This window comes from Lepidochelys olivacea (assembly GCF_965140295.1).
Source record: "Lepidochelys olivacea isolate rLepOli2 genome assembly, chromosome: 9".
Classification (NCBI taxonomy): Eukaryota; Metazoa; Chordata; order Testudines; family Cheloniidae; genus Lepidochelys; species Lepidochelys olivacea.
The window spans coordinates 80515770-80543741 of record NC_140419.1 but is presented as its reverse complement, the minus strand read 5'-3'; the positions used below and the strand labels follow the sequence as shown (position 1 = coordinate 80543741).

General features: G+C 45.0%; 1 protein-coding gene across 1 annotated transcript; it reads left to right on the top strand.

The window, feature by feature from the left end:
- The first annotated feature begins 118 nt into the window (after positions 1 to 118).
- Positions 119 to 26087, top strand: LOC311526759 (voltage-gated potassium channel KCNC1-like). The gene is made up of 7 exons (XM_084640129.1): positions 119 to 2158; positions 2604 to 2671; positions 12806 to 12923; positions 17692 to 17739; positions 19665 to 19740; positions 19899 to 20374; positions 22638 to 26087. Exons 5-7 carry the CDS (start codon positions 19725 to 19727, stop codon positions 23439 to 23441), a joined length of 1296 nt encoding a protein of 431 aa, XP_084496255.1. The 5' UTR covers positions 119 to 2158; positions 2604 to 2671; positions 12806 to 12923; positions 17692 to 17739; positions 19665 to 19724; the 3' UTR covers positions 23442 to 26087.
- Positions 26088 to 27972: the final 1885 nt, after the last annotated feature.

Sequence of the window (27972 nt, the reverse complement as noted above, 5' to 3'; positions counted from 1 at the left end):
TATATGAATGTAAAAATAAAATAATTAAATTGAATTAGTTAATTAGAAGCTAACAAACCATAGATAAAGGATTCAGATTCCACATTTCTTTTAATATCTAATTGGGTTTCACATTTTATTCGCATGCTTTATTGTATTGCCAAGTGGCCCCCTTTGCTGTGTTTATAAAAAAAATTGGTGGCTCATGCTTGAAACATGTTTCAGAATTTGCCAGTTTCACTTGGGGCTCAACAATAGATGCAGCAGGTGTTGATTTAGTGGGTCTAGTGAAGACCCATTAAATCAACCGCAGAGCGCCCTCCAGTGGATTCCGGTACTCCAGCTCCCCGAGAAGAGTAAGGTAAGTCAAGCAGAGAGCATCTCCCTTTGATGCAGCGCAGTGAAGACACTGGGGTGAGTCGACCTAAGCTACATCAAATCCAACTATGTGAATAACGTAGCTGGAATAGCGTAATTTAGGTTGACTTATCCCAGTAGTGAAGACAACCCCTTGGATAATAGAGGACAGTGTTTTCCCCCCTAGTCCAAGGTCTGAATAGTGTCCTATTCTTTTGAACAAGACTGAACGCTGTCCTGCATTTGAATGAGGTAAAACTAAGACAAGCCTGGCAATCCTGGACAGTAATAGGAACTTTGAAAAAGGGCTTTTGACATTGCTAAGATATGCCCACATAGTGTCCACCTTGTATGGCACAGCAGTGTTGTCTCTGTCAGTTTGTAGTGCTGCCTCAACTGTACACACTGAGTGATATCTGATTTCTGCATTAACTGGTAATGAACCAACTCCTCTTGAACCTCCCTATCTCAGTTGTGGAGAGATTGAACACGTACTGGTATCTGTCAGCAAAGTGCTCAATGTGTCTTTTCAAAAGTGCAGTTTTCCTTACTATCAAAGTTTACAAATGCTGCCATCTTTAACATTTCATCATTCAAAGGTAGCTTCTCACATGTATACTTGGCTACACTCGAATGCTCTGGCTGCACAGAAGAACTTCTGTTTTTCAAGAGGAGTAATATCCCCCTGCTCTTCCAACTTCCAACCTGTTTTGTGACCAAGCCTACAAACAGACGTGTCTGGAAGCTGATTGTCCGAATTAACAAAGTCTACATCTGTAAGTGAGACAGCATATTTTTGATCATTTGCATGTGAGTAAACTTTCCTAGCAGTTTCCTCACAAAAGTAGAAAGCACACCATCTATCATGTAAACACAAGGATCTTCCCTCTGCAGAAACTTGTTAGTGGTGCATCTGATGAAGTGAGCTGTAGCTCACGAAAGCTTATACTCAAATAAATTAGTTAGTCTCTAAGGTGCCACAAGTACTCCTTTTCTTTTTGCGGATACAGACTAACACAGCTGCTACTCTGAAACCTGCATCTGTGAAGACACTGCTCTGCTATTTGTGTGGTGTATTTTACTTTCCAGATGATGAGTTACATCTTTTTCTCTTTGATGGCTACAGGACTGCTCCCAGCGATACCAGAGGCGGAGCTAGGGGAGGTTTGCGGGAGCTATAGTCACCCTAAAATTTGCTTTAGTCCCCCTCCCCAATCCCCTAGCCACCCTTCCCAGCACAAAGGTCAAATATTATGCAGAAGTATGGGTGATATGGCATGGCATTGACACCCTGACTTCTCAGCTGCTGCTGGCGGCATCGTTGCCTTCAGAGCTGGAATCCTGGCCAGAAGCCGCTGCTCTCCGGCTGTCCAGTTCTGAAGACAGAGAGGAGAGAATGGTGGCTGCTGGCTGGGCACCCAGCTCTGAAGGCAGTACTGCCACCAGCAGCAGTGCAGAAGTAAGGGTGGCATGGTACCAACACACATGTAGTCTTCATGGTTACCACAGTACACAAGCTTGGAAAGCAGCTTTAGAACAAGTGAGATAAGCTCAGGAATATGAGTATGAGATAACATGCTAATGAGTGAGTATCACACCCAATGAGTGAGTCTTGACATGTCTGGAAGGATCTCTAGGCCGGTCTGCCTGCCCTGCTGTGGGACCTCAGAGCGCGGCCGGTAGGGGTGACAGGGCCAGGCCCTGACTCCCCACCCTGGGAAGAGGGAGAGGCCCGCAGGGAGGCACTGACTGACTGCATCATGGACCTGTGCCAGCCAACCTACCACCATGACAGGGAGTGCAACGCTTCTCCCCAGTATAGGTAACCCCCCCAATGCCCCCTTCCACTTCCTCCCCCCTCGGGTTGTGGGCTCCTGCATATTAGCCACCCTGTGGCCCTGGTTAAATCCCCCCCCCCGGGTTCCTGTGCAAAAATTAACACACCCACTCTCCTCTCAGGGCCAGGATAAAAACCATGGGCACAGGTTCCCAACTGCTTTGATCCATGGAGCCCCACTCCTCCCTCAAAGCTAATAACATAACCTTCTTTCTCAAATTTTTACATACTGGTTAAGTTTTCCATTATATCCTCTCTCAGTTTGCTAAATTTGCTGTTGTTGCCTGTACTTTAAGATAATTTAACAGAGTTAATTTTTTTTGACTCAGGTTTCCCTCCCTTCCAAGGCTGCTCGCACCCCTCCTCCTCCCGCCTCTCCTCACTTCTGCTTTGTTTTTGTTTTAAAAGTTAAAAGTTTTACTTATTACAGAAAACTCTATTGCTAAAAAGATGAAGCAACTAAAAATAAAACAAATCAAGAAACAAAGAGAAAATAAGGTAAATGTTTAAGCCCAATGAATTAATTATTTTAACCTTTCAGGAATGTAACAGCTGGAAATACTCCTAACTTTCTTGAAGATACGGTTGCCAAGCAACAGAAATGTTAACTTTACTTCTAATCCGAACCACTAACTAATAAGAAATATGGGCTTTTCTTATTTCCATTTAATAGCATTTTTACAATAAAAGTAATATAAAGTAATGGAAAATGACTTAAGTTACTAAATTAATGCAGCAAAGGGGAAATAATTTAATATGGATTTTTATCAGTCCTTATTAAAAGTTTTTAATAAAAAGATAACTTGCTTATTTAAATGTTTAATTATTTTGTTTGTCTGCCTTTTTAAAATGCATTGTTTTAATAATTTTGAGCTCTTAGTGCCTTATCTTGTAGTTATGATTGTAATTCTGGTGCCATTTGTTTTTAATTGTAAGTTTGTCCTGTATGTTATGTATTTTGTCCTGCATTGTGTGTTGTGTGTGTGTGTGTGTGTGTGTGTGTGTGTGTGTGTGACGTGGCTACTTTTTTGTTTTTATTTTGTTGCAACAAAAGTCGATTTTATACTTTTTTAATATGTTACCACACTATTTTAATATTATGGTTGAAGTGTAACCATCATACCACCAATTAATTGGGGTTTTTTTGCAAAGCTCAAAAAGGCCTCAGTTATAAATATATGTACATATATTTTTGCCTCAATAAATAATACAATTGCAAACAAAAAGAATTCTCTTTTATTAATCACAGGCTTTTTATTTAAAGGAAAATGTAAGGGGAAACAGCAATATTAATGTAAAGGTAATAGTAGCAAAATGTCAGTTTCTTGTTTGTTATTTTATAAACTTGATTGCGCCTTTATTAAATATTAAAATATAGTTAAAAGAATGTTATAGAAAAATGGTAAAAAATATAAAAAACCATATACTATGTCTGGTTATGTTGCAAAATGTTAACACTAACCAAACAATTTCAACAGGTTTCCCAGTGTCATAAAAGTTTAGTACCCTCAAAGTGTTTGCATAGACCTGCATTTAAAATTCAGTTTGGTTTAATGTTTATACTCTTTTCTTCTGTGTTATGTTAAAGGGAAGTAGTTGTTAAAGTTTGTGCTTCTAAATAGTTAACAAAAGTGGAATTGGTGCGACAAGCAAATTAACTCTAGAAAGTTTGGATAAAAATTCTGTTATCAACTCTTCTGCTAAAACGGAGTGCTTGGCAGGGGAGAACAATCTTCTGTGTGGTGTATTGCGAGCATCTATTTTAGCAGTTATGCACTATAGTATAAAAAATTAATGTACATTTTAAGGAAGTAAAAATGAATGTCTTCAAAAACTGCAAAAGCATTTGAAGCAGTTACATTTGTGCTAAAAAAACGGGAAAGTCTGCACAAAAGCATACTTTGTTTTATAGAGTACTTGGTCCCTATTACAATGTAAACAAACTAAGTTAATGTGTGTATCAAATTTGGGCTATTGAAAACAAGAGAAATGTAAAACAAACAAGCAAAAACCTTATCGTGTTAACCAACTCAAGTTGTTAAGAGTGGATCCCAAAGACACCAGAAGATATCAGTGTACAGTGAAGAAGCCCCTGGGTATCAGGAAAAGAAAAACAAAGTGCTTTGTATATAACATACTGGTCAACTAATTTCAGTCTACTATATATGGACAATTAAGTACGCAATTGTCTACAGAGACATTATAGAAACCACAAGCTGGGCCAGGTCTAATTGTTGTTTAGAAATGGATATTATTAAGCAAAGTAAGTTCATTTTATTCGCCTGTGGTTTTAAATCTTAATCACTGAAATATGGATGAATTTGGTTACTCTGTAAAAGCAGCTGTATCATTGGTGCATACTTCTCTTTTAACTGATATACTAGCATCTTATCAGGAATGTGCATGAGAATCGGGCTGGGCAAAAGACTAATCCTCAGTCTGGTATCTTTCAAATAGCAGACTCCAAAATCTAGATACAATGACTGAGTATATTTCAAGATTATTTGAATGTGGGGACCTATTTAAAATAAGGGTAATATGAAAAATATGTTTGTATATGAGTGCATATATATATATAACAAAACATTAATTATTTTGACCACCAGGCAGTGGAAACTGTTTTTGAACCTGTAATTCATGGATAAGGGCCTGGCTACTAACAAAACAGTACCTCATTTATAATGTGTATAATATTGCTAAACTGTAACAAACTAATTGCAGCAAACAATATAAAGGCAAGGAAAAAACAAATTGGTAAAGAAATTATTTGTACAGCTTATGCAAGTTACATAGTAACTACCATAACCAACTCATTAGGGCAAGTTTAAAAAGGAAAATAGAGCAATTGGTGCCCATTGCCCAACTAATTGCTGAGTAACAAGCAATTGGGGATGATATTGCTTGCACCCCTGCTTCGTACTTTAAGCCTAATATTAATGGTGGTTCAAATGATTACCACCACTGTGGTCTTGGAAATGTGCAGCTGGGTAATAAACTTGAAAAAGAAAGCACAGAAAGACAGGAATATAATGCAAATGAAACAAATGCTGATATAAAAAGAATGACAGAAGCAGAGGAATGTAGCTAATGCCTGGCCCAAAATGAGTAATTAACACCTGGAGGGAGACCTAATTTTTTGGAAGCTAGGGTCAAAGAAGAAAATAAAGTAATAGGTTGAAAACAATGTGCTAAATTAAGATAAGTAAATAGGTCAGTAGGCCAAGAAGACAGAATGTCAAGGCCAACTAAGATAAGAGGGAAAACAGAGAACTATTTACTATGAAATAGATAATAAGGGACAAAGAATGTAGAGATAAGGTAAAGAGCGAGCAGAATCAGTCAGTGGATGTATAGTAAAGGCAATGAGATGTGTAATGTACATAAAGGGAGAAGGTTTCTGTTTAGTTTTGGCACTGTAATCTACCCTGCATCCACCCCCACTGCATTTGACTCTGACCAACTCAGTGTAGCACTGCAGTATGTAACTTACCACTTGTATAAATAAACTCCTGCGCCCTGTCCAACGCCCCCGTTCCCCGTCCCCTGACTGCCCCCAAGACCCTCTGGCCCGTATCCAACCCCCCCAGTCTGGCCTGGGCCCCTTACCACACCGCTGCTCAGAACAGAGTGCTCACCAAATCCCACCCTGTCAGGGTTCCCTCCCCACTCTGAACTCTAGGGTACAGACGTGGGGACCCGCATGAAAGACCCCTAAACTTATTCTACCAGCTTAGGTTAAAAACTCCCCAGGCACAAATTCTCCCTTGTACCTTGGACTTAAGTAACGCTGCCACCACAAACTGATTTTAACAAAGAACCAGGGAAAAGGACCACTTGGAGTTCCTCTTCCTCCAGCAATCACCCCAAGCCCTTACACCCCCTTTCCTGGGGAGGCTTGAGAATAATATCCTAACCAATTGGTTACAAAATGATCAAAGACCCAAACCTCTGGGTCTTGGAACAATGGAAAAATCAGTCAGGTTCTTAAAAGAAGGATTTTATTTAAAGAAAGGGTAAAATAATCACCTCTGTAAAATCAGGGTGGTAAATACTTTACAGGGTACTCATATTCAAAACACAGAGGATTCCCCTCTAGGCAAAACTTTAAAGTTACAAAAAACCGGGATAAACCTCCTTCTAGCAAAGGGAAAATTCACAAGTTGAAAACAAAAGGTAATCTATCGCGCCTTGCCTTATTTACTTACTCTTTTTGTAATATCAGAGACTTGTACAGGATGGTTTATAAGAGAAGGAGTTTTTTTGACCTGATGCTTCTCTGCTTTCTCCAGAGAATACACCACACAGCCTCCCCCTCCCCACAAGATTTGAAAGTATCTTCTTTCCCCATTAGTCCCTTTGGTCAGGTGCCAACCAGGTTATTTGAGCTTCTTAATCCCTTGCAGGTAAGGAGGAATTCTAGGCTACCCTTAGCTGTATGGTTATGACACACCCCCTGGATATCCCCTTGACCAATGACACGATGGCACTTACGGGGCGGGCGCAAAGAGCGCCAAACAAGCTGGAGCCCAGCAGTGGAAGTGTGCTATGACGGACGTAAGTCAACAAAGGTCACGTGTAGTGCTGGGGAGGCGGCGATTGGCTGTGCAGGCCCGGGTGGGAGGGCGGCCATGGGAGGTCACGGTAGCAGCGTGGGGTTCGCTGTGTGACGCAATTACAACTTTGTGCAGCTGCTGGGGAAGTTTGTTCAGGCAACAAATACACCCTGCGAGGGTGGGCAGGGGGGACCCCGTCACCAGGGGTGGCAGGTTTGTAGAAATTTTGGTGGTGCCCAGAACCTGCCCCTACCCAAACTCCACCCCAACAAACTCCGCCCCTCACCTGCCCAAGGCTCTGGGAGGGAGTTTGGGTGGGGGAGGTCTGGAGTGCAGGCCCTAGGCTGGGGCAGGGGATTGGGGTGCAGGCTCTGGGAGGGAGTTTGGGGATGGGAGGGGGTGCAGGGGTGAGGGGTGAGGGCTGTGGGGTGTGGCTGCAGATGAGGGGTTTGGGAGGGGCTCAGGGCAAGAGTAGGGGTGTAGGGGGTGAGGGCTCTGTCTGGGGATGGTGGGGTGGGGTGTTAGAGAGGCTCAGGGCTGGGGCAGAGGGTTAGGGTGCGGGGGATGAGGTCTCTGGCTGGGGCTGGAGATGAGGGGTTTGGGTGTTGGAGGGGCTCAGGGCTAGGGTAGAGGGTTGAGGGTGTGGGGGGTGAAAGCTCAGAGGGGTGAGGGTGTGGGCTCTGGGGTGGGGCAGGGCTGGGGATGAGTTTGGGGTGCAGGCAGGCTGCTCCAGGACAGGGGCCAGAGAGGAGGACTCCCCCCAGCCCTTTCCCTGCCGGCAGCAGCAAGCTCTGGGGGAGGAGCCCCCCTTTCTTGCCCCCCCAGCAGCACACTCACCCCCACCACTGTCACTGCATGTGCTCCTAGGGCCCCTCTCAGGTCCAGGAATCTCCCTCGCCTCCCCCGTGGTGAGTGCCGGTAGGTGCTGCATGCGCCTCCTCCCCTGCTGTTGCCCCTGACTGTAGCCTCACTGGGGGTGAGGGATGGGGCTGCCTCCTTGTCCTGCATGGGGCAGGAGCGGTGACTGCGGGTGGGGGGTGGAGTTGGAGGGTCCCGCCAGAAAAGGGAAGGGTCTGAGGTGGAAGGGCAGGCTCAGTCAGTGCCCTGGCAGTGGAGATGGGGGGCACTAGGACCCTGCGGCAGATGCAGGGACTCTGTGCTCTAGAGGTGTGTGGGAGCAGCAACAGGGGACAGGTGGGGCCAGGGAAGGACACCTGGCCCCAAATATTGTGGGGGCTGGGCCCCAGGCCGATTCCACTTACCGCGCGCCGCTGGGGCCAGCAGCGCAGCAGCGATGTAACTGCCTGCAACTGCTGCAGCCTCCTCCTCTTCCTCCTCCCCCACCCCGAGCCTCCAGCAGGGGAGGAGCAGCCTTCCCAGCCGGAGCTCAGGGCATTAGGATGTGCCTGGGCACACCCCGTGCGCACGCCTATGGACATGAATGTATGGATGGGTAAAGCAAAAGGACCAAGAAACCGTGTGTAGCTCACTGGGTCATTTTCAGTCCATGCATTGTGCTTTTCTGTGATGATGGGTAAACATCCTCCCCATAAAAAGACAAAAAGCAGGGGAATGTAGTAGATAGAGTCTGAAGCACTACGCCTGGTGCACGATTTGAAGCCTGAACCAGAGGCTATGAACCAAAGTCAGGCCATGTAGCAAAGTAGATGCTTACAAGTTCATTGTCCAGTACATGAACTTGGCACAGTTGTTGCTAGTTTATTAGATATTTACATAAATATATTTTAGCTAGTACAGATACATTCCAATCTAATACAAGATAAGATGGTTTGACAAAATAATGAATAGGGATGTTTTGTCCAAGATATCAGGAACAAGGGGAGGTAACATGTCATGAAATATGTAAGAGGGTGTTTAAATTGTGTTTTCCTGTTGTTTGCTTCAGCCTATAAGTGTCAGGGTACTTCGCCTTAACCCTTTTGTCCAGCTGAGGGGGGCTAAGGAAAGTCCCGCCGCTGACTGAGCTAAGTCCATTGTAATGAGCAGACATAGGTTAGTGTAACTGTAGACATTGATCCAGGGAGGTAGGACCATGCTTCATTGACAATAAATCTGGCCAAGTGCCTTCACCACTGAACCCTGTTTGTGGTCTTCCTTTATTAGTAAACTCCAGGTCTGCTGAACTACCATGCTGCATTGTTTACTAAGAATATTGAAAAGGAGTACTTGTGGCACCTTAGAGACTAACCAATTTATTAGAGCATAATAAATTGGTTAGTCTCTAAGGTGCCACAAGTACTCCTTTTCTTTTTGCGAATACAGACTAACACGGCTGTTACTCTGAAACCTAAGAATATTGAAGCTTCAAGGACAGAAGCAATGAGCAGCCACCTTAACTGTGTGTTATTGCAGTTTGGGTGCTCTTTAGCTTGTTATTAAGGATTTGTGTTTTATAACATCAGTAAGGGAATTCTTAGCTTGTTATTGTATGAGGAATTTGTGTTTGCACCAAGAAAGGGTGCTTTGTTTTGGAAAAGATACTTGTGTCAATCATTCATCAGAGGCCTGCATCCTCTAGTATTTTCTTGGGCACGCTGGAGACCCACACCTGATGAGAACAGATTGGGTTTGAGGGAGCCTTTGGTAAACCTGGGAGAGGACACTAGGTAGCTACTCAGGGGCTGGGGAGTACCTACATTCTGTTTTCTGGGGTAACCGTGGGGGGCAGTTGATCTCACTTAGATGTTTGGCTGATCATGCCCACTTGGAGTGGAAAGATGCTGCAAAGCTCCCTGGACTAAATATGGAATATTGGATTTTTTTTCAGGAGCACAGAGTAGAGCGTGTCATTAACATAGAAATTGGGATTAATTCTCAATTTGAATTCAGGGTTGAAACCTGGTGTTAAAAGGTTCAACCCTAAATCAACCAATGCAATGGATATTACCCATTTTCATAGATTCCAAGGCCAGAAGAAATTATTGTGATCCTCTGGACTAAATTCCTGTATAAGACAGGCCATAGAAATCCCCAAAATAATTCCTCTTTGAACTAGTGTAATTTTTATTTATTTATTTATTTATTTTTGGTAATTTAAACATCCAATCTTGATTTATAAATTGCCAGTGATGGAGAATCTACCACAAAAAAATGTACATGGGTAAATTTTCCGAACGGTTAATTACCCTCACTGTGAAAAATGTACACCACCTTTCCAGCGTGAATCTGTCTAGCTTCGGCTTCCACCCACGGGATCTTGTTATACCTTTAGCTGCTACATTGGCCAGCCCATTATCAAATATTTGTTTCCATGTAGTAAGTGCTTAATACTTCTGCCGTTTCTGCATTATTATTGACATTATGTTTGAACATGATGATAATATGGCAGACTGATCCTATGGTGGCTCAAGAGAAAGGCCAAGAGGGGGTTGTGCACAGATTGGGATAGAGAGACTGACCTCTTAGCAGAGCAGAGTGAGTGGGGTGGATCAGGTAGGGACTTGGAAGGGCCAGCAAGACACTCATGTGGTTTGGTGAGGAGTTTGGTAACAAAGAGTTTTCTGGAAGGAGATCAGGGAGCAGAACAAAGAAATTCTGTGTGCATTAGACAGTAGGAGAGAGATTGGCCATCAGGGCCCATACATACATACATGTCAGGCATGGTCTTTTTTATGGTATTGCTTCTGGAATGGGCCTCACAGCCTCTTGTCACGTATCTGATGGTTCTCATGGAGCTGAAGGAATTTAGCAGCAACACAACCCTACAAGGGAAATAATTTATAGAAATCAGTCAGTTAAAATGGTATGAACTGAAATAGGGTATATGCAGTGAAAATCCTGGCCAGGTACAACAAAGGGAGTTATTCCCTTCAGTATGGCCACTCTTTCCCATTTGGATTATTAGAAAAATAACAACCTCTTCTGTAGAGAGACTGAATGAATTTAGCTTAATCTAAATAAATTGTCCCTGGAAACTGGACGAGACAGCTAGTTCTAGTGCTGTCTGGTGCTGGAGAAACTCCACTCCACAAAGTTCTCCTGCATTGTATCACACAATAAACATTACAATATTGAAATAAACTTTACTGGTGAAACATGCCTTGAGAGTGGGACACTGATGCCTCGCAATTACTGGTTTTATAAAAATCCTTTCACTGGTATTTCATATGCTGCGGACATATTATCTAGTGAGGTCCCTAGCAGACTTAATTTATACACCACCATGATATGAGGCTGTCAACATGATTTATCCCCCTCACTAGATGGGTCATGGCTGCTGCTTATAGAATCAGAGATGTTAGAGATGGAAAAGTCCTACAAGAGTTCATCTACTCCATCCCTAGAGTGCTCCACTTATTCCGTGGCTGAGAAGTTGGCTGCAAAATGCATCCATCATTATGGAACTGCACAGAAGAATATTAGTTTAAAAGGTAAATCGCTAGCCCCTATAAGTGTGAAAAAAATCACCCCCATGTGATCCAAGTGTAAATGCAGTACAGTCTGCCTGAGTCTGCAGTCAGCCTGAAAGAATAGCTCTGAACGGTGTGAGTGGCTCTTTTCATCTCAATAAATTGTTAACTCTGGATCCTGCTGGTTCCTGCTGATCACTTTAGCAGAGACATCCAGCTGACGATATGTTTATTGTAAACTCCCATACAACTGGATGCTGTGAAGCACAACAATACCCTAGCCAGACTTCAAACCTCTGGCTCTGTAGAAGGAGTTTAGAGAATGAAGATAAATTATTGGAGGCATATAGAGACTTCTATATGAAGAAAGACTGAAGAGACTGGGATTATTTACTTTGGAGAGGAGTGTGATATTAAAAAACACCTAAGTGGATTACGTACCCCATTGACTTCTGTTGAATTTCAATGGGAATTAGGTGCCTAATTCACTTATGCGCTGTTGGAAGTCCCACCTGAGATGACATGACAGAGGTATGCAAAATATGAACAGTGGGGGAATTTAAACTCGGCATTCCTATTTACTCTAATGCAGGGATTCTCAAACTGGGGGCTGGGACCCCTCAGGGGGTCACGAGGTTATTACATGGGGGGTCATGAGCTGTCACCCCAAACCCCGCTTTGCCTCCAGCATTAATGATGGTATTAAATACATTTAAAAGTGTTTTTAATTTATAAGGAGGGTGGGGAGATTGCATTCAGAGGCTTGCTATATTCAAGGGGTCACCAGTACAAAAGTTGAGAAACACTGCTCTAATGGGATATTCAGTGACACTTACAGGTGTGCTCGCACACGAGGGCTCCCAGGAAAAGAGGCATTTCCAAAATATGCTGGGGATTTTAAAGAGGGGGAGGGGTGGGCTTCTGGTCACAGTGCCCCCTGGGCAGTGGTGTTCAAAACAGTGACTAGAGTGGTCACTGTTGAGGGAAGTAGGGCATAGTGAGACTGTTGCTGATGGACTGTTTTTTACCAAAATAGGTAACATTGTCCATGGTGATATTTTGCAAGCAGAAGTATGTTGGTTATGGACTTGTGTAATTCGGGGTTTCACCAACTGAACCAATTTTGGGTGAGGATGTATGCAAACCTGCAGTGACAAAATGCAACTTCAGCCAACAAAACTTTGTAGTGCAGACCAGGCATAAGAGATCAAGTGGATGGAGAATATATTTCTATTTTGCTGAATGCATAGAAGTGTCCTTATCACTGTATTTCATCCATGTGCTTTAGTTCAGCTAGGCTCATTTATCTGTCATTTTTATCTTGAGCGCAATTTTGTACATAGTAATAGAATACTTCCAAGTGTCTGTGGTCTAGTGAGTCATGCCTGGAGTTAGAGACCAGGAAGTCCTGAATTCTAATCACAGCTCTGATGCTAGCATATCAGTTCACCTCTCCCTGGTTTGGTTTCTTTTCCCATTTTAAAAATGGGTGAAGTTTAAATATATTGTAGAATAAGAGGAACCCGTATGGCCTCCAAAACCTACTTCCTCAAGTTTGAATGAGAGAAAATGGTGGAAACGGGATGATTCTTGACACCTTACAGTTATTCATGTTAATTGCATTTTGATCACTAGTTAACAGTTTGATATCCTCAAATACCATTTCTCTCTCATTGTGGAAACCATGCCCGTTTCATCTTGTCTTGCAGACAGCAGTGAAAATTCACCCTCTTCCAGAGCATCAACTTTCTACAGTGAATTCAGCGGAGACAAATGCTCCACAGCATCATCTGGGACTATGATTTGCAGTGTATCTGGAAGTGCCTTGTAAGTGATTCTTGTCATCTTAGTATTGAACAGTGATTTGAGGGTTGGTAGCATGAAGTGTACTATAGCTCAAACTCACTTTCAGGCTTTAGGGTGTAGATAATATAGCGTAATCCCCTTTCTCCTTCATAGGACCTTTCTAATTCCATATACCAAGAACCATAGGGATTGCTCCATTTGGTCTTATCAAGAACACACACAACCTAAGAATTGGGCTGGCTAAGCTTCTAGCTGGACTATTATGAGGCAGTATGGAGTGCACAATGTATTCAAAAGAGGAAACAGCTTTACTGTTGCCATCTTTCAGTTACTTTTCAAGTCATCTTAATACTCACCTTTGAAGATCGGTTTGTTTGCTAGTGCTTGGCAGATGATATATGCACTATGCATGTGTAACAGGATGGTCTGCCCCTTTAAGGGCCTAGGGCCACCAGCCAGCCCCGTTTGAGTGTCAGACCCAGCTAGGAAGGGGTCCAGTGATCCCTATAAAGGGCTGAGAGAGTTCAACTGGAGGGAGATGGGTTTCTGCAGTAGGTTCCGAAGCAGGAACTGGACGAGAAGGGTATGTTCTCCTTTCAGCCCTGAGGAGGAAAGAATGATGTTTTGCTTATATTTTATGTTTCAAGACTAAAACTGCCCTGAGGGAAGATCCTGAAAGAGATCTAGGCATAGGGCTGAGTTTTTCCTGTGCCTACAGTGTCCCTACGACTTATATTCAGGAGGGATAAATCCCCATATTCAAGAGAGAGGATGTGGCTTGAGCTCTGACTCTGGAATGTGTGCCCCACAAAGGGTGTCACTTCTGGAAATGAAGACTTCAGTTGTTGTGTGTTCTGCAGATGGTTCATATCCTAACACCAATAAACCTAGTCCTGCCTGTTGTCCTAACAATTACATCACTCTCTGGCAGCAATGATTGAGGCCATCTCTCTCTCTTTCTTCTCCTCACTACAAAGCAGAGTTAGGTCACCATGTTCTAAAGCACTTAGGATTTCTCATCTGTTTCTCTTTTATTCTTTTAAGTGAATTAAGCTCTGGTGAAAAGTGCTAGTTTGAAAGCCCCAGAGACTCCAGTCTCCCTCTTTATCCTCAGAAGAGGAACAGTATAAGCATCAGTTGTGCAAGCTCCCTCTAGCAATGTGCCTCTTCCTTGGTGAGGAGGCACTGCTTCTAGGGGTGAGTAGGGAGTTCAGTCTCTGGCTGTTTTGCTCCTTACCTTCTCTACTGAGAACAAGGAAATCAGTTATTGCCAGTTGTGATTGTTGTTTCTATGATGCAGACACCTGTTGCTTAGGAACTGGATGGATATGTCTGACCCCTAACTCATTTCAAACAGGCAAATGACTTTCAGGGTCACATTCTTTCCTGTGCTGAAGGCTGGAGGAGGTGTCAGGGGCCAGTGATGGCTCCCTCATCTCAAGCAGTCCTGGTGTACATTAGAGCAGCCTAAGAGGGATGTTCTAACTTAGGCCAGCAGGTTATGGAACATCAACAGTGGCCAGATTGGTAGAAGAGAATATGTCCCTCAGTTGCTACTGACTTGAGATGGAGTTGAACCGGTGAACTGCTTTGTATCCCCAGTGGCTCTGTTTCCTGTCAGCCTTTCAGGACCCCAGCATATCTTATACTTGTTTAGTATTCTTAGGCACCATTTGTATTTAATAAATTGCTAATCATCTCCACCAGCAACTCATAAATCATCTTTCTTTCAAGAACCTTTTTGGGAGTTTATTCTATCTTTTTCAGATGATAAATTACTTTGGACCAGTTTCTTTTCCCCGTTTATACCAGTGTAAATGCAGAGTAACTCCAGTAAGTAAATTAAGCCACACCAGATTTAGACTGGTGTGACTGAGAGCATAGTTTGGTCTTTCCTATATATCTCAGTATGAGCAGATGGGAAAAACATCCTAAAAGGTTTGTTATACACAAAAGCTGTTTTTATTAAATCAGAGAGAAAATACAGAGAAATGCTATAAAGAATCTGGTATTGGAAAACAGGAAACAATAGCTCAGATGTTGTTAGCAGCTGGATCTAGTCACTTTCACTATCTTCATTTCATCTACTAGTGGATCTGAATCTGTTTTGTTATAATATGGTCTTTGAAAACACAGCAAAGTTTATTACAGTAATAACTTTCCCAAATCTGCCAGGCCCTGGGCCTGAATAAATCGAGGTCAAAATGAAACAAGAGATTCATTACCCAAAGAAAAGTGAAATGCGGGAAGAGATTTGAAGGTCACTGCCAAGCTCCTGCAGTGCTTCATGCAGGGAAAGTAAATTCTCGGAAAATACCAGACAAAGAGAAAACTTGGAAAAGGGCCCTGTTCTCTGGAACTGGATTTGCACTTTCCATCTGTGTTTAACCATGATCGGAAAACACAGGCTCTTGTTGTATTGCTATCAAAGGGCCTTATTCAGAGCCCAGTAACAGCTTGTATCATTTTGTTTCCTATTATTTCAATGGCTTTTCGCATCTGGAACATACCTCTAGGCTTCAGTAACAAACGTTTTGAGTGCAAACGTTTTAATGTGCTCATGTGAAAGTGTACTGTAGGAGGTGCTGTAACGCCTGTGGACTTAATTTCTTCCATCCACTATGAAACTAAGTAGGACCTTAGAATAGATGGGAAAATTGAGCAGCTAACACCAGACCATAACACCATGAAGGAACTGGAGAAAGACCTGAGGCCTGTAGAGCAGCTAACACCCATATTTATACAAGAGCCAGGGAAAGAACTAGGTATCTACATGGTTTCCATGTTGCAAAAGGCACTAGAGTCACCGTAGGTGAACACTTGAGTGGGCACAGGTTGGTGATAGACACTCAAAAGGGATTAATCAAGACTGAGTCAAACTTGATGTCTGTGATGAAGTGATTGTGACGGGGACAGGAGTGAAGCAGCATCTATGATTCACTTGGGGCCACTCATCCCCCTCCGCTCCCCCGGCATCTGGAGCAGAGGGAAACGTATTCACACAACGGCCCTGACCATTGTGTCTGGCCGAGCTTCGCTCACTGCATGAGTGTGAGGGGGTGGACAAACGTGACTTAGTGCTTCCATGATCCTGAGGCCAAGAGCCAGGCCTACCGACGGGGGGGAGGGGAGGAAAGGGGGCAATTGTCCAGGGGCCTGGGAGATGTAAAAGAGCCCAGGGGCACTGGCCACCACCACTGCTGCAGTAGCAGCGGCAGCAGCCAGGAGCCCCAGGCCCTTTTAAATCGCCCGGACAGGCCACAGGGCTCCTAGGCGCACACGGGGTGGTACCGGCGGTGACAAAGACAGCCAGGCAGGCATATGGAAGCCCTGGACATCCTGGAAGAGCACCCAGTGACTGTTCTGCCCTGGGGCCTGGAATTGCCAAGAGCTTTAAATTAAAACAACAACTAGCAGAAAGGGGCCATTCTGGCAGCCAGGGAACAGCAACACTTTGCCATACCCCTTCCACCAGCTACGTCCCTGTGCTGAACGCTTAGAAGCACGTAGCATGGGGCTGTCTGTGATGGCTGTGCGCCACCCTGGGAATCCTCAGCTGCCTGGCTAGTGCAGCTGTACAGCCTCTTTAGCTGCAGGAGTGGTGCATATTGGGGGACCAAAACTGGCCCAATTAATCAGCCTGGAAAGTCCAAGTACAAATACCTCTTTTCAGAAAGAAGTGAGAGGGATTGCAGAGCCCTAGGGAGCATAACTAGGTGTAGTGGGTTAAAATGAAACAAACCAATCTTAGGTGGAATATCTGGTAGATCTTTCTCTGATGAGGTCTGAATCTGCCTCTGTGCTTGTGTAATTTAAAACTAGACTGGAGCCTTAGGGTACGTCTACACTGAAATAAAACACCTGCGGCTGGCCTGTGTCAGCTGACTCGAGCTTGCGGGGCTCAGGCTGCAGGGCTATAAAATTGCAGTCTAGACATTTGGGCTCGGCTGGAGCTCATGTTCTGGGACTCCGTGAGGCAATTTTATAGCCCCACAACCTGAGACCTGTGAGCCCAAGTCAGCTGTCACAGGCCATCTGTGGGTGTTTTATTGCAGTGTAGACATACCCTCTTAGGAAATAGCCTAATGCAGGGGTGAGAAAGGTGACGTGAAAGGTCCTTTTTGTCTCTAATTCCTTTGAATAGTATTACAGGTAGTCTGACAGAGAAAATCTGGAAACGGACTTTGAGGAGTAATTAAAAGACCATCTCAAACACTCTGTCTTGAACAGTGAATTTTCTTTTAACAGTCTCAGCAGTTAGATACCTAAAATTTTCCTAATATAATCAGGGACCAAAACAAGTTAAAAATTTGCAGGTGCAAAAGTTTATTTCCTCTGCAGCTAGAAATGAATGGAAAGCACTTTACATGAAAGGAGGGTGACAGCTCTTTTTTTAATTTAACTTGAGTAAGGAACAGTCAGGAAAGGAACAAATTTTCCCTGCATTTCTGTTGCTCAACATTCTAATTTTAAATTAGGCCCAGGAAGCTTGAGCATTACATATTTTCAAAATACCACTGTTCTTTGAGGCTGTAAGAAGCACAGCGGGTGGCAGAGGGAAGAATAATGTGGCCAGGAGAACATCTGGCTTGGCAGTTGTTGACATGTTTGAGTATTATTCCTTAGAGGATGAAACGTGATTGCTGATAGGACAGACTTGGAGGGGATTGGGGAGGGGTTCAACATCTTTTCTGTTCGATTGGTTGGTTTTGTTTTCTAGCATCCCTGAGCCTAAGCTTGGAGCCCAGCCACTGAACATTCTGTTTTCACTGAACTTGTCTCTTCCTAGGCTTCTTCTCCTCTCCTCTGGTCACAAAGCTACTGCAATAGCTCCAAGGTAAGGCTCTGAAATGTAGCTTTTTAGTTGATTACTCACTTGGGATTTGTACTGTTGAGCAAGAGGCATCTAGCATCCTAAGCAGATGAATAAGAATTTAGCAAAGGCATTTAAAATCAGCTTTTTACACAGCTACTTGCTTGTAAAAGGAAAGAGAATGCTCTCGCAAAGGTCCAGTAACAGGTTTTTTGAACTCTGAGAAGGTTAGTCTAACTTGCTGTGTCACTCATATCCTCGCTGCAGTATTTGAGTTTATGTGCTGCAAGCACGAAGCAGTGTGTGTATCTATGTACTGTGTGGGCCCAATCCTGCTCCTATTGAAATCAATAGGAGTTTTGCCATTGACTTCACTGGAAGCTGGATCAGGCCCTTGGTGTGTGCACATGTGTGTTGAGGGCAGTCACTGTGGCAGCCAAACAGCAATTAATTTATGCTTCTAGTGAACTTCTGAGCTAGCCCCAGCCTTCTCTTACCAAGCCTTCTGGTGAAAGGGCACTATATGGGGAGCCTAGTAACATACTGTGATAGTGTCCAAGCCCTTCACTTCTGGACTGCAGGTTCAAATCTTGATTACCAGTAGGTCACAAGTGGAAAGGCGCTGAGCTCCCATTCCTTGGTACCACACAAGGGAGCTGGTGCTTCTCTGCCCAAGTGCTTTCCACAAAGACAGAAGAAGGTGACAACTGGACCACACCATAGTATAAAGTACAGACAGGAATGAATGGGTGGGGTGCACATATGTGAGTGGGAAGGAAAGAGAGGACAGGTCTAGACCAGCTCGCAGTGATACAGGTCAGAACTGAGAGGTATACCCCAGGACTGCCATAGAAGGCGGTGCAGTATGTCAGAAATGACAGAGGTGTCTGTGTGCATGATATCCATGGGTCCTTTCTGAAATGCCCCAGTTCTCTGTCATGGCCACATGTTGTATGGTGCAGGAGACTGAGGTTGACTCATGAAATTTCTCTTGTAATGACATTAATACAGAACTGAGAAACAGCTTCTACACATTTGGGCTCAACATATTTTAAGCTTTGGAGAATGGAGCTGATACTGGGTTATCAGTAACGGTACATGAATCATGCTGCTCAGTGACAGAGTCCTGGGCAACAGGGTCTGGGATTGCTATGGAGGCATCACATTCAGCCCCTGGAGAAGGGAGTGCCTCATGTTGTTCATGAGCCCCTCCAGGCTGACCCAGGCGTCGTGTTGATAGACTTCAGGAGGAAACAGCATCCTACAGCTGAGCAGATGGTTATGCCCAACATGAGTCCAGAGGGGAGGAATGAAGAGACAAAGGGGAACCTCAGAGAACATTTACCTTCCCCTCCCAGAAAACATGGTCCAGTTGACAGCCATGCAGTCATATCATCTCACTTGTGACACTCCAGATCATCAAGGTAATGTGGAGAGAGGAGAAAATCTCCCACACCCAGCAGGATAGGTGAAGTCTAAAAGATCACCTAAAGCTCTGGGATGAAGACCGTGGTCAAAAGCTCTGCTCCTCTGGAACATGGGACCTTGCCTTCTCTAACATAAATACATGCCAACATGTATATTAAAAAAATAAATTATATTACATTAAAAAACCTCTACCAAAAACAAGACACTCCACAGTATATCCTTCTTCCATAGGGAGAAGATGAGAGAACAAACAACACGTGACAGACAGTCATGTTGCTTAGTGCATTATTCGAAGGCATTCAGATGAGTGATGAGCTCAGTAGAAGAGCCTATATTGAATAGAATATGTCAGTAGTGAGAGGAGTCGGACACTTTCTCTAGGAAATTCCAGTGCTCAGGGAAGTTACAAAATGAGCTTTAACAGAGTGGTGTGACTTGACATGGAAAACTGCCCTGCTTCAGATTTGCAGCCTTGAGGGTTTTGTTTTAATTTACATTCTTACCCTTTCTCCCTCTTGTAGGCTTGCTAGAGATTAACAGAAGCCAATCAGAACGTGAACTCACCACTTGACACCTGAAGGATGGATGGCTCAAAAGCCTGCTGCAGTTTCCACGATATGCATCTGAGGAAGTGAGCTGTAGCTCACGAAAGCTTATGCTCTAATAAATTGGTTAGTCTCTAAGGTGCCACAAGTCCTCCTTTTCTTTTTGCGAATACAGACTAACACGGCTGCTACTCTGAAACCTGTCAAAAGAGAAGATCATCCTGAATGTTGGAGGAATCAGACATGAGATGTACTGCAGCACCCTCCGGACCTTCCCAGGGACCAAGCTGTGCAGCCTCACAGAGCCCCATGCCAGCACACTATACGATTATAACCCTATCACCAAAGAATTCTTCTTTGACAGGAGTGCTCAGCTCTTTGGCTATGTGTTGAGCTATTACAGGACCAAACACCTCCATTGTCCTGCAGACACCTGCAGATCAGTCTTAGAGGAAGAGCTGGCTTTCTGGGAGATAAGTGATGCACAGCTGGCACCCTGCTGTTGGCTGAAGCTGACCAACAAAGACAGCCAGCTGGAGGAATTTAATGTTTGGGATGAGAACGAACATACTGATGACGAGCGCCTCGTAGTCCAGGTGGAAAGAAGGGATTTCAGCTGGAGGGCCAGATGGCAGCCAAAGATCTGGTCTACCTTTGAAAAGCCCTTTTCCTCTTTAAGTGCCAAGGTAATGCTCCCAGTGGAGAACCAGATAGATTTGTCAGCGTGAGCCTGAATCTGTTGGGGTTAGCTGAATTTAAACCTCAGTGGAAAAAGCTTAGGAACTTGCAGCTCTAGTGCACGGGTTCAGAGTCCTGCTTACAGATACAGTACTTGAATAATTAAATACAACATCCCAGAATAACAACTTGATTCACCAATATTTTTAGTGCGCAGTTCAACTTGCTCTGATTTGGGTAGGTGATGCTGCTATTCGTTACACAGAAGTATTTGCCTGGGTATTCCAGGGCAATTTGTGAATCCTAGAGGTTTCATGAGTTTTAGCACTAATGAAAATTCATACTAGAAATGAGCTATTTACTATGAGTTATTTTTATATTATAAAATCTTACTAATCCCACTTGGGAGCTGAAACCAGACCATGTGACTTAGGTGACCCCCTTCCCTATTCAACATGATTAATAAACAATTGAAGTGATCATTTCATAAACAACCTACTGCAATGGTGGGCAACCTGCGGCCCATCAGGGTATGCTGAATGCAGGCCGTGAGACACGTTGCTGACATTGACCGTCCGCAGGCACGGCCCCCCGCAGCTCCCAGTGGCCACAGTTTGCCGTTCCTGGCCAATGGGAGATGTGGGAAGCGGTGGGAGCTGTGGGAAGCGGCGGGCCGTGCTGGCTGCCGCTTCCCACAGCTCCCATTGGCCAGGAACGGTGAATCGCAGCCACTGGGAGCTGCAGGGGGCCGTGCCTGCGGACGGTCAACACCAGCAACATGTCTTGCGGCCCGCAATCAACTTACCCTGTTGGGCTGCAGGTTGCCCACCACTGATCCATAGGCTCTAAATTATGCCTCCAAAGCATTCAGCAAATAATTTTGAAAATAAGGATCAGTTCATGAAAGTTCTCCAACCAGAAACAGGATAAATGTGCAATTAATATAGGGTCTGATTCTGACCTCACTCCAGTTTTACAGCTGACTCCACTGACTTCATTAAAATTACTCCTGATTTACACCAGTGTAAATCTGTTATTTGTAAAGGAGAGTTTGACCAGCTTTAGACCTACTATCTACCTGTTGTTATTAAACAATACAAGGCATGTAATTTGGAAGCCTGTGAAGTCTGTTAAGAGTCTGTTCACTGGAGTGACTAAAATTCAAACATTCTTCTTTACCTTGGGTTCTACCAGGTCACCTGCTTTTCTAAACCTTGGAATGGAAGTTAAACCAGGTAATGGTTGAGTTAATGCTAAACACTTATGCCAGGGGGCTTAATTAACTCTCAGGTGATTTCTGCTTGTTCTATCAGGGGAAAAAAGTGTCAACTCTCAGCTCATTTTATTTTCTGTAACTAAAATGCTGTTATGTCTCCCTGCTAGTGCTGTGCCATGGCTGTGGCCCTTTGCTGTGCCCCACTGCTCTTCATGCTAGGACTGCGCATTTGCTACTGTGCTGTGTACAGTTAAATAGTTATTTAGTGCATTTCATTAATTCCTCTCCTCTCCTCTCCGAATAGGCACTTGGGGCAGCAACTGCAGGTTTGGAGAAGGCAGAGGACATTTTCCAGTCTGTCTAGAACAGCTGAGTCACTTGAGCCAGCACTTTGTGCTAGGGCAGGGATCGGCAACCTTTGGCACATGGCCCATCAGGGAAATCCGCTGGTGGGCCGGGACGGTTTGTTTACCTGCAGCAGCCTCAGGTTCGGCCAGTCACAGCTCTCACTGGCCATGGTTTGCCGCTCCAGGCCAATGGGGGCTGCAGGAAGCAGCACAGGCTGAGGGATGTGCTGGCCCCCGCTTCCTGCAGCCCCCATTGGCCTGGGACAGCGAACCGCGGCCAGTGGGAGCCACGATCAGCTGAACCTGCGGATGCGACAGGTAAACCAGCCCGGCCTGGCCCGCCAGGGGCCTTACCCTGGCGGGCTGCATCCCAAAGGTTGCCGATCCCTGTGCTAGGGCAATCTCAGTGAATCTGTCCATATTGCTCCAGCTGTCAGATGTCTCCCCTTCTCTACAAGTCCAGATGCTAATAGTTCACATTATTTTCCTTGACCCAGATCCCCCTCTTGGCCTTGGACAGGTAAGAATGGAAAAGAAAAAGAAACCTTCAATATGTGAATCAATTCCTAGACAGAAATTGGGTAAAAGTTAGTCTAGGAGAAGGTAATGTTTGATGCTGAGAATCCTGGATGTGAAGTGAGGCTTTGAAGTTTTGTGATACTCTCACACTGACCTGATCCTACATTTGACTTTTCTGTCCCTCTGCAGTGCCTGGCTATTATTTCTCTGCTGTTCATCATTGGAATCATCATCATTTTCTGTGAGGAGACGAAGGCACAGTATGAGTACTTTGCTGCTAACCTTACCATTTTCGGCCGTTCCGATGTGATCCACAGCATCCATGAGCCTTATTATCACCAGGCCCCTTACCTGCTCCACCTGGAGCTGTTCTGTGTCCTCTGGTTCACTTTTGAGTTTTCCATGCGATTTTTCTTCTGTCCAGACAAAAAGAAATTCCTCAGAAATCCTCTGAATGTGGCTGATTTCCTCTCCCTCTTCCCAGTTTACATTGAACTCTTCACCACCGAGCAGATTCAGAAAATGCCTAGCCTAGCACTTTGGCTGGGTTTTGTCCGCATAGTCTACCTCCTCAAACTTCTGAAGATAATCAAGCTAATAGAGACCCCTCTGATCCTGAGAGTCCTGTCCTACACGTTCAAGTCCATCATCCAAGAGATCTGCTTCCTGCTGATGATCCTGGCCTTTGAAACCCTCTTCTTTGGTTCTCTCTTTTTCTATGGCGAGTTGCTAGGTGTTCATCCTTCTTACCGGGGGGATTTGCACTTCACAGACATTATCATTTGCTTCTGGTGGGCTCTGATCACGCTAACCACTGTGGGCTATGGCGACATCATCCCTCTCACCACCTTTGGCCAGGTGATGGCAGCCTTTGCTGCAATATTTGGCATGTTAACTATTATCATTCCAATCCCCATTTTCCTGGTCAAGTTTAAAGGCTATTATGCCACTGCCATAACCAAACAGAAGCTGAAAATGAGCAAAAAGCAATAATGCCATTGACTTCAGATCATTGCTGCCTCAGGGCCCTTCAGAATTAATTCCAGTGTGGTTTGTTTCCACCACATTGTGGGAAGAACACATACTCCTATGAAAAGTCTATGCCACATTAATTAAGTCTGCCCCCTTGCTCCTGTTGGTATATTTCAAATCAATGTCAGGTACCCAGATCTGAGTTATAACTTTCTATTATAGTGGCTAATGCTCTTTATGGCCTATCCCTATATCAAACAGCACTACAGTAACACTCAGTGTGACCCAATTAACACTGGAATCTTACCTATCCTTTGTCAGAACAAGATGAGAAACTTCACTTTGGACAGTTTCATCACACAAGATTTTTTTTTTTCCCCACCAGCAGGAAAAAACAATGCTGTTCACTGTGCAAAGCTATGACAAGCGATTCCCAGAGAAAGCGGGGATGAAGGGCTGCACTGAAGCATAGACCAAGAATCTGCAATGTGCTGAATACTCTCAACCCCAGTAATGCCAGTTCAAAGTGGGGCCTAATGGGAAAATGTATGAGGCACACACCCTTGCACCAGTCTTCTGCACACTCTCTGGGCCTGATAATCAGCTGGTGTAAATCAGTGCAGCTCCATTGCCTTCAAAGGAGCTGTGATAATTTACACCAGCTGAGGATATGGGTCTGTGTGCCTCACAGGGACAGTCACACCTCCATTTTCATAGATGCCCTCTTTATGGAGAGAAATGTGTAGCTAACATCTAAGGTTAAGGGTCAGATCTTGGGCCGAGCATCTGCTCCCAGAGTGGGATCTTTCACCTGTGAGATCTCACCTTGCATGGAATGGGGAGAGTCAATTATCTCCATGGCACTGGACGCCACCAAGAGGCTTTTACTGAATCCTGGTGTGGGAAGTGGGTGAAGACTGCATGGACAGTGAGGCAGCCTGCATTAGGCTATGGCAGGCTGGGAGGAGAAGAGATATAGGGATGCACATTATCTTCCCATCAGCCCTGTTACCAGTGGTGGGGAATCTTCCACCTTTAGGAAAGGACCTGGGACAGCTGCAACTAGAGCAGGGATCTCAAACTCAAATTACTAGGAGGGCCACATGAAGACTAATACATCGGCCCGAGGGCTGCATCATTGACACTGCCCCCCTGCTGCCCCTGGCCCCACCCCCACTCCACCCCTTCCATGAGACCCCGTCCCGCCTCTCCCCACCCCTTCCCCACCCCCATTCCAACCCTTCCCCAAAGTCCCTACCCCAACTCCACCCCCTCCCTGCCCCTATTCCAACACCTTCCCCTAAACCCCGCCCCTGCCATGCCTCTTCTCCGCCTCCTCCCCTGAGCACACGGCTCCCCGCTTCTCCCCCCTCCCTCCTGGAAACCGCTAAGTGCCGCCAACCAGCTGTTTGGTGGTGGGAAGTGCCTGGAGGTAGGTAGAGGACCGGGGACGAGGTACGCTGCCAGGGCGGCAGGGGAGGGGAGCTTGGCAGCCGCAGGAAATAACTGGGGTGGGGGCACGGGGAGCTTGGCGGACCACAGCAAAATGCAGCCCGCGGGCCATGTGTTTGAGACCCCTGAACTAGAGGAAGTCCTTATAGTACTTTTTCACTGGAGTCCATTGGCACAGGATCTGTGTGTGGAAACGCAGGTGGCAGGGAATCCACAAAGTCGGATGCTGACACACAGCTCCTTCTAGGCAGGGTCAAACTCCCCCATGGAACAACACCTTCCCTCCATGAGTTTGACTGGGGGGTGGAAGCAATCTGGCCCTAAGGAATTCTGCCCTGTCTTCTTATATTTTATTAAAGAAGCAAGGGATGTAGTACGTTTTGTCTGATTTGCCTGCACATAGAGGCCAGTGTGAACTAGTGAACAGATCTAAAATCTGCAGTCCTTACAGTCAATATTTTTAGTGATTTTTTTCCTTTTAAAACTCACTTGACCTGATTCTGATCCTCACACACCCCACTGCCAATGGGGTAGGAAAAAAACAGTGGGAGATCAGAATCAGGCCCAATAAGTTGGTGGTGCATTCAGTGTGCAATAGGGAGCCCTCCAATGGCAATTCCCTTGGACTGCAGCCAGAGGCTGCATATCCTAGTGGAAAGAGTTTGTTTGAAATTGCAAAAGCAATCTGTTCTAGTCCACTGGTGGGGCTGGTTTTATATGAGAAATCCTCTGTATCTTTTAGTGTCCCTGGATGAAATCCTGGCTTCATTGAAATCAATGGAAAATTTCTATTGACTTCAACAGGATCAGGATTTCACTTCCCATGTCAACTGGATCAATACCTGTTCAATATCTCATGATTTTTATGTAACCAGAAAAGCTCTACTTTTAATAAAAATAGTTAAACAGCACTATTCTGTCAAGAAACAAAACATAAACAAAACAGTATTAAATATAATGTTCATTACATTTTATCTGCCTATAGATATTGTTATAAACTAGAAAGATTACATTTCTAATTTTGTAATCTTTATATGCCATCTATTCCTAATTTTTTTCCTTATAATATCCAATACTGTATGCTTCTGTTGAGGTAAAGAAACAAGATCAGATGTTGTGGCTATTTCAGCAAAGATGGACAAAAGTTATGTTGCTTAGTTGAAGAAAAACATGTCTTTTATACTATTCCATCTGTGAATTTAAAACCTATTAAGACTGTACCTTTATTAAAATTTCTATTACTGTATGTTCATCGGTGTGATTATGTTGCAAAGGGCATGAGTTTAAAGGCTGCTTTATTTTTATTAAAACTTTATTTGCTTTTTTTGCATTAATGCAATTACAAAGGAATTAATTGTCTCTAAAGAAAAAAGGATATGCTTCAAAACATTTCACATATTAAAAAACCACCCAGGGAAAAACAGAAGCTCAGGCACATAAAATATAAGATCAGATTCTCCCCTGCATCCCAATTCTGCTTGGCAGGGGGAGAGAGGAGCCATCAGGGCAATATTATAGCAATCTGAACCTCTGTATGTGGCTAGTGTTAGTTAGAGTAGCCTTGGTGTAACAAGGTAGTCTGCCCCTTTAAGGGCCTGGAGCTAGTCAGCCCTTTTTGATTATCAAAACCATCTGGAAAAGCATCCAGTGAACCCTATAAAGGGCTGAGAGAGCTCAGTTGGTGAGATCTGCAGGAGGGAGATGGGTTCTTGTAATTGGTGCTGAAGCAGGGGGATTGACGGAAAGGGAAGATTAGGGTGGTCTCTTCTCCTTTCAGCACTAAAAGAGGTAAGGGGGAAAGCCTCTGCAAGCTGAAGTCTGTGGTGGGTAGAAGAACAGCTTTGTTTTGATGTTTTAAGTTTAAGACTAAAACTGCTCTGAAGGAAGGATCTGAAAAGGCTGGGTGTGGTACGGAGACCTTCATGGGCTGGGGAGCCAGGCCAGCTGCCTACATGTGGGGATGTTATACCATTGGTATACAGCCTTTATGTGACCAGATGTAAGTGCAGGGGATGGTCCTGCTATTATGGGGAACTTTCCTGGCTTATACACTACCCAGGTGGAATTGGCTAGCGAACGGATCTGAGTCCTCCTTTCCACTCCTTTTAAATGGAGGCCGGCCTGGCTTCGAGGACTTCCTTTCCACTCTTCCATGCAGCAGAGTCCTTGTAACCTCAACCAGGCTGGGCCCAGGATTCCTGGGAGGCTGAACCCCCAGTCTTGTGGTCACTTACAGCAGGGGCTAGGGTATCCCCACTCTGGGGTATTCTCTTCTCACTGGATGCTTCCCTGAACCACTGTCCATTACATACAGTTCAAAGCAAATACAATTTATTAAACAACTGTAAGGGGGGTGGGAAATGGAAAAGGTTAAAGGAAACAAGTAACCCTGCCATGTGAGCACAGGGAATCCACAAACAGCAGTCTTTGGGACATAAGGAAAGTTCAGTCTGTTCCTCACACGTCCCAGGTCCTGGCTGTGCTGCAGTGATAGCAGAGGTCAGACACCCGCTCTGGCAGCGGTCACGCACCCTCAGGCTCTAGGTGGTAGGACCCTTTATTCCCAGCATCGGCCCTCCCATCGGGGTCACAACCCCCCTCCTCCAAGTCCGGCCTACAAGATTTCTTGTCTAGTGACATCTCCCTCCTCTGGGCCCTCACTGCCCAGGGTCCCCCCTCGCTCTCCCCAGCTGCTCACCACGCTCGGCTCCTGTGTTACTTGTGGCACAGTGGACATCCACGCCCCAGCTCTGGGCCCACATCTCCCCGCTGTCGCTCAACCCCGGCTCTCCATCAGCACAGCTGGTCAGGGCTCCTGACTCCCTCATTGGTCTGCCTGCCTGCCTGTCAATTAGGCTGACCTGGAGCATTGGCCTCTCCCCATTGGCCCTGGGGACTGTCAGTCTCAGGATCCTGATTTCTCATCAACCCTTCCCCTTTCTTTTGATAGTGGGAGAGGCCAACCAAAAAGCCCCACTAACTAAGTTTCAGTAAGGGGGCAACAATCCCCTTACACCAGTGTTCTCAAGCAGGGATCCGCATACCACTGGGGGTACGCAGAGGTCTTCCACAGGGCACATCAACTCATCTAGATATTTGC

Excerpts from the sequence above, each read along its gene's own strand:
- LOC311526759 (XM_084640129.1), top strand. Across the intron at positions 20,375-22,637 it reads TTTCCTCTTTAAGTGCCAAG|TGCCTGGCTATTATTTCTCT; the intron begins GTAATGCTCCCA and ends GTCCCTCTGCAG.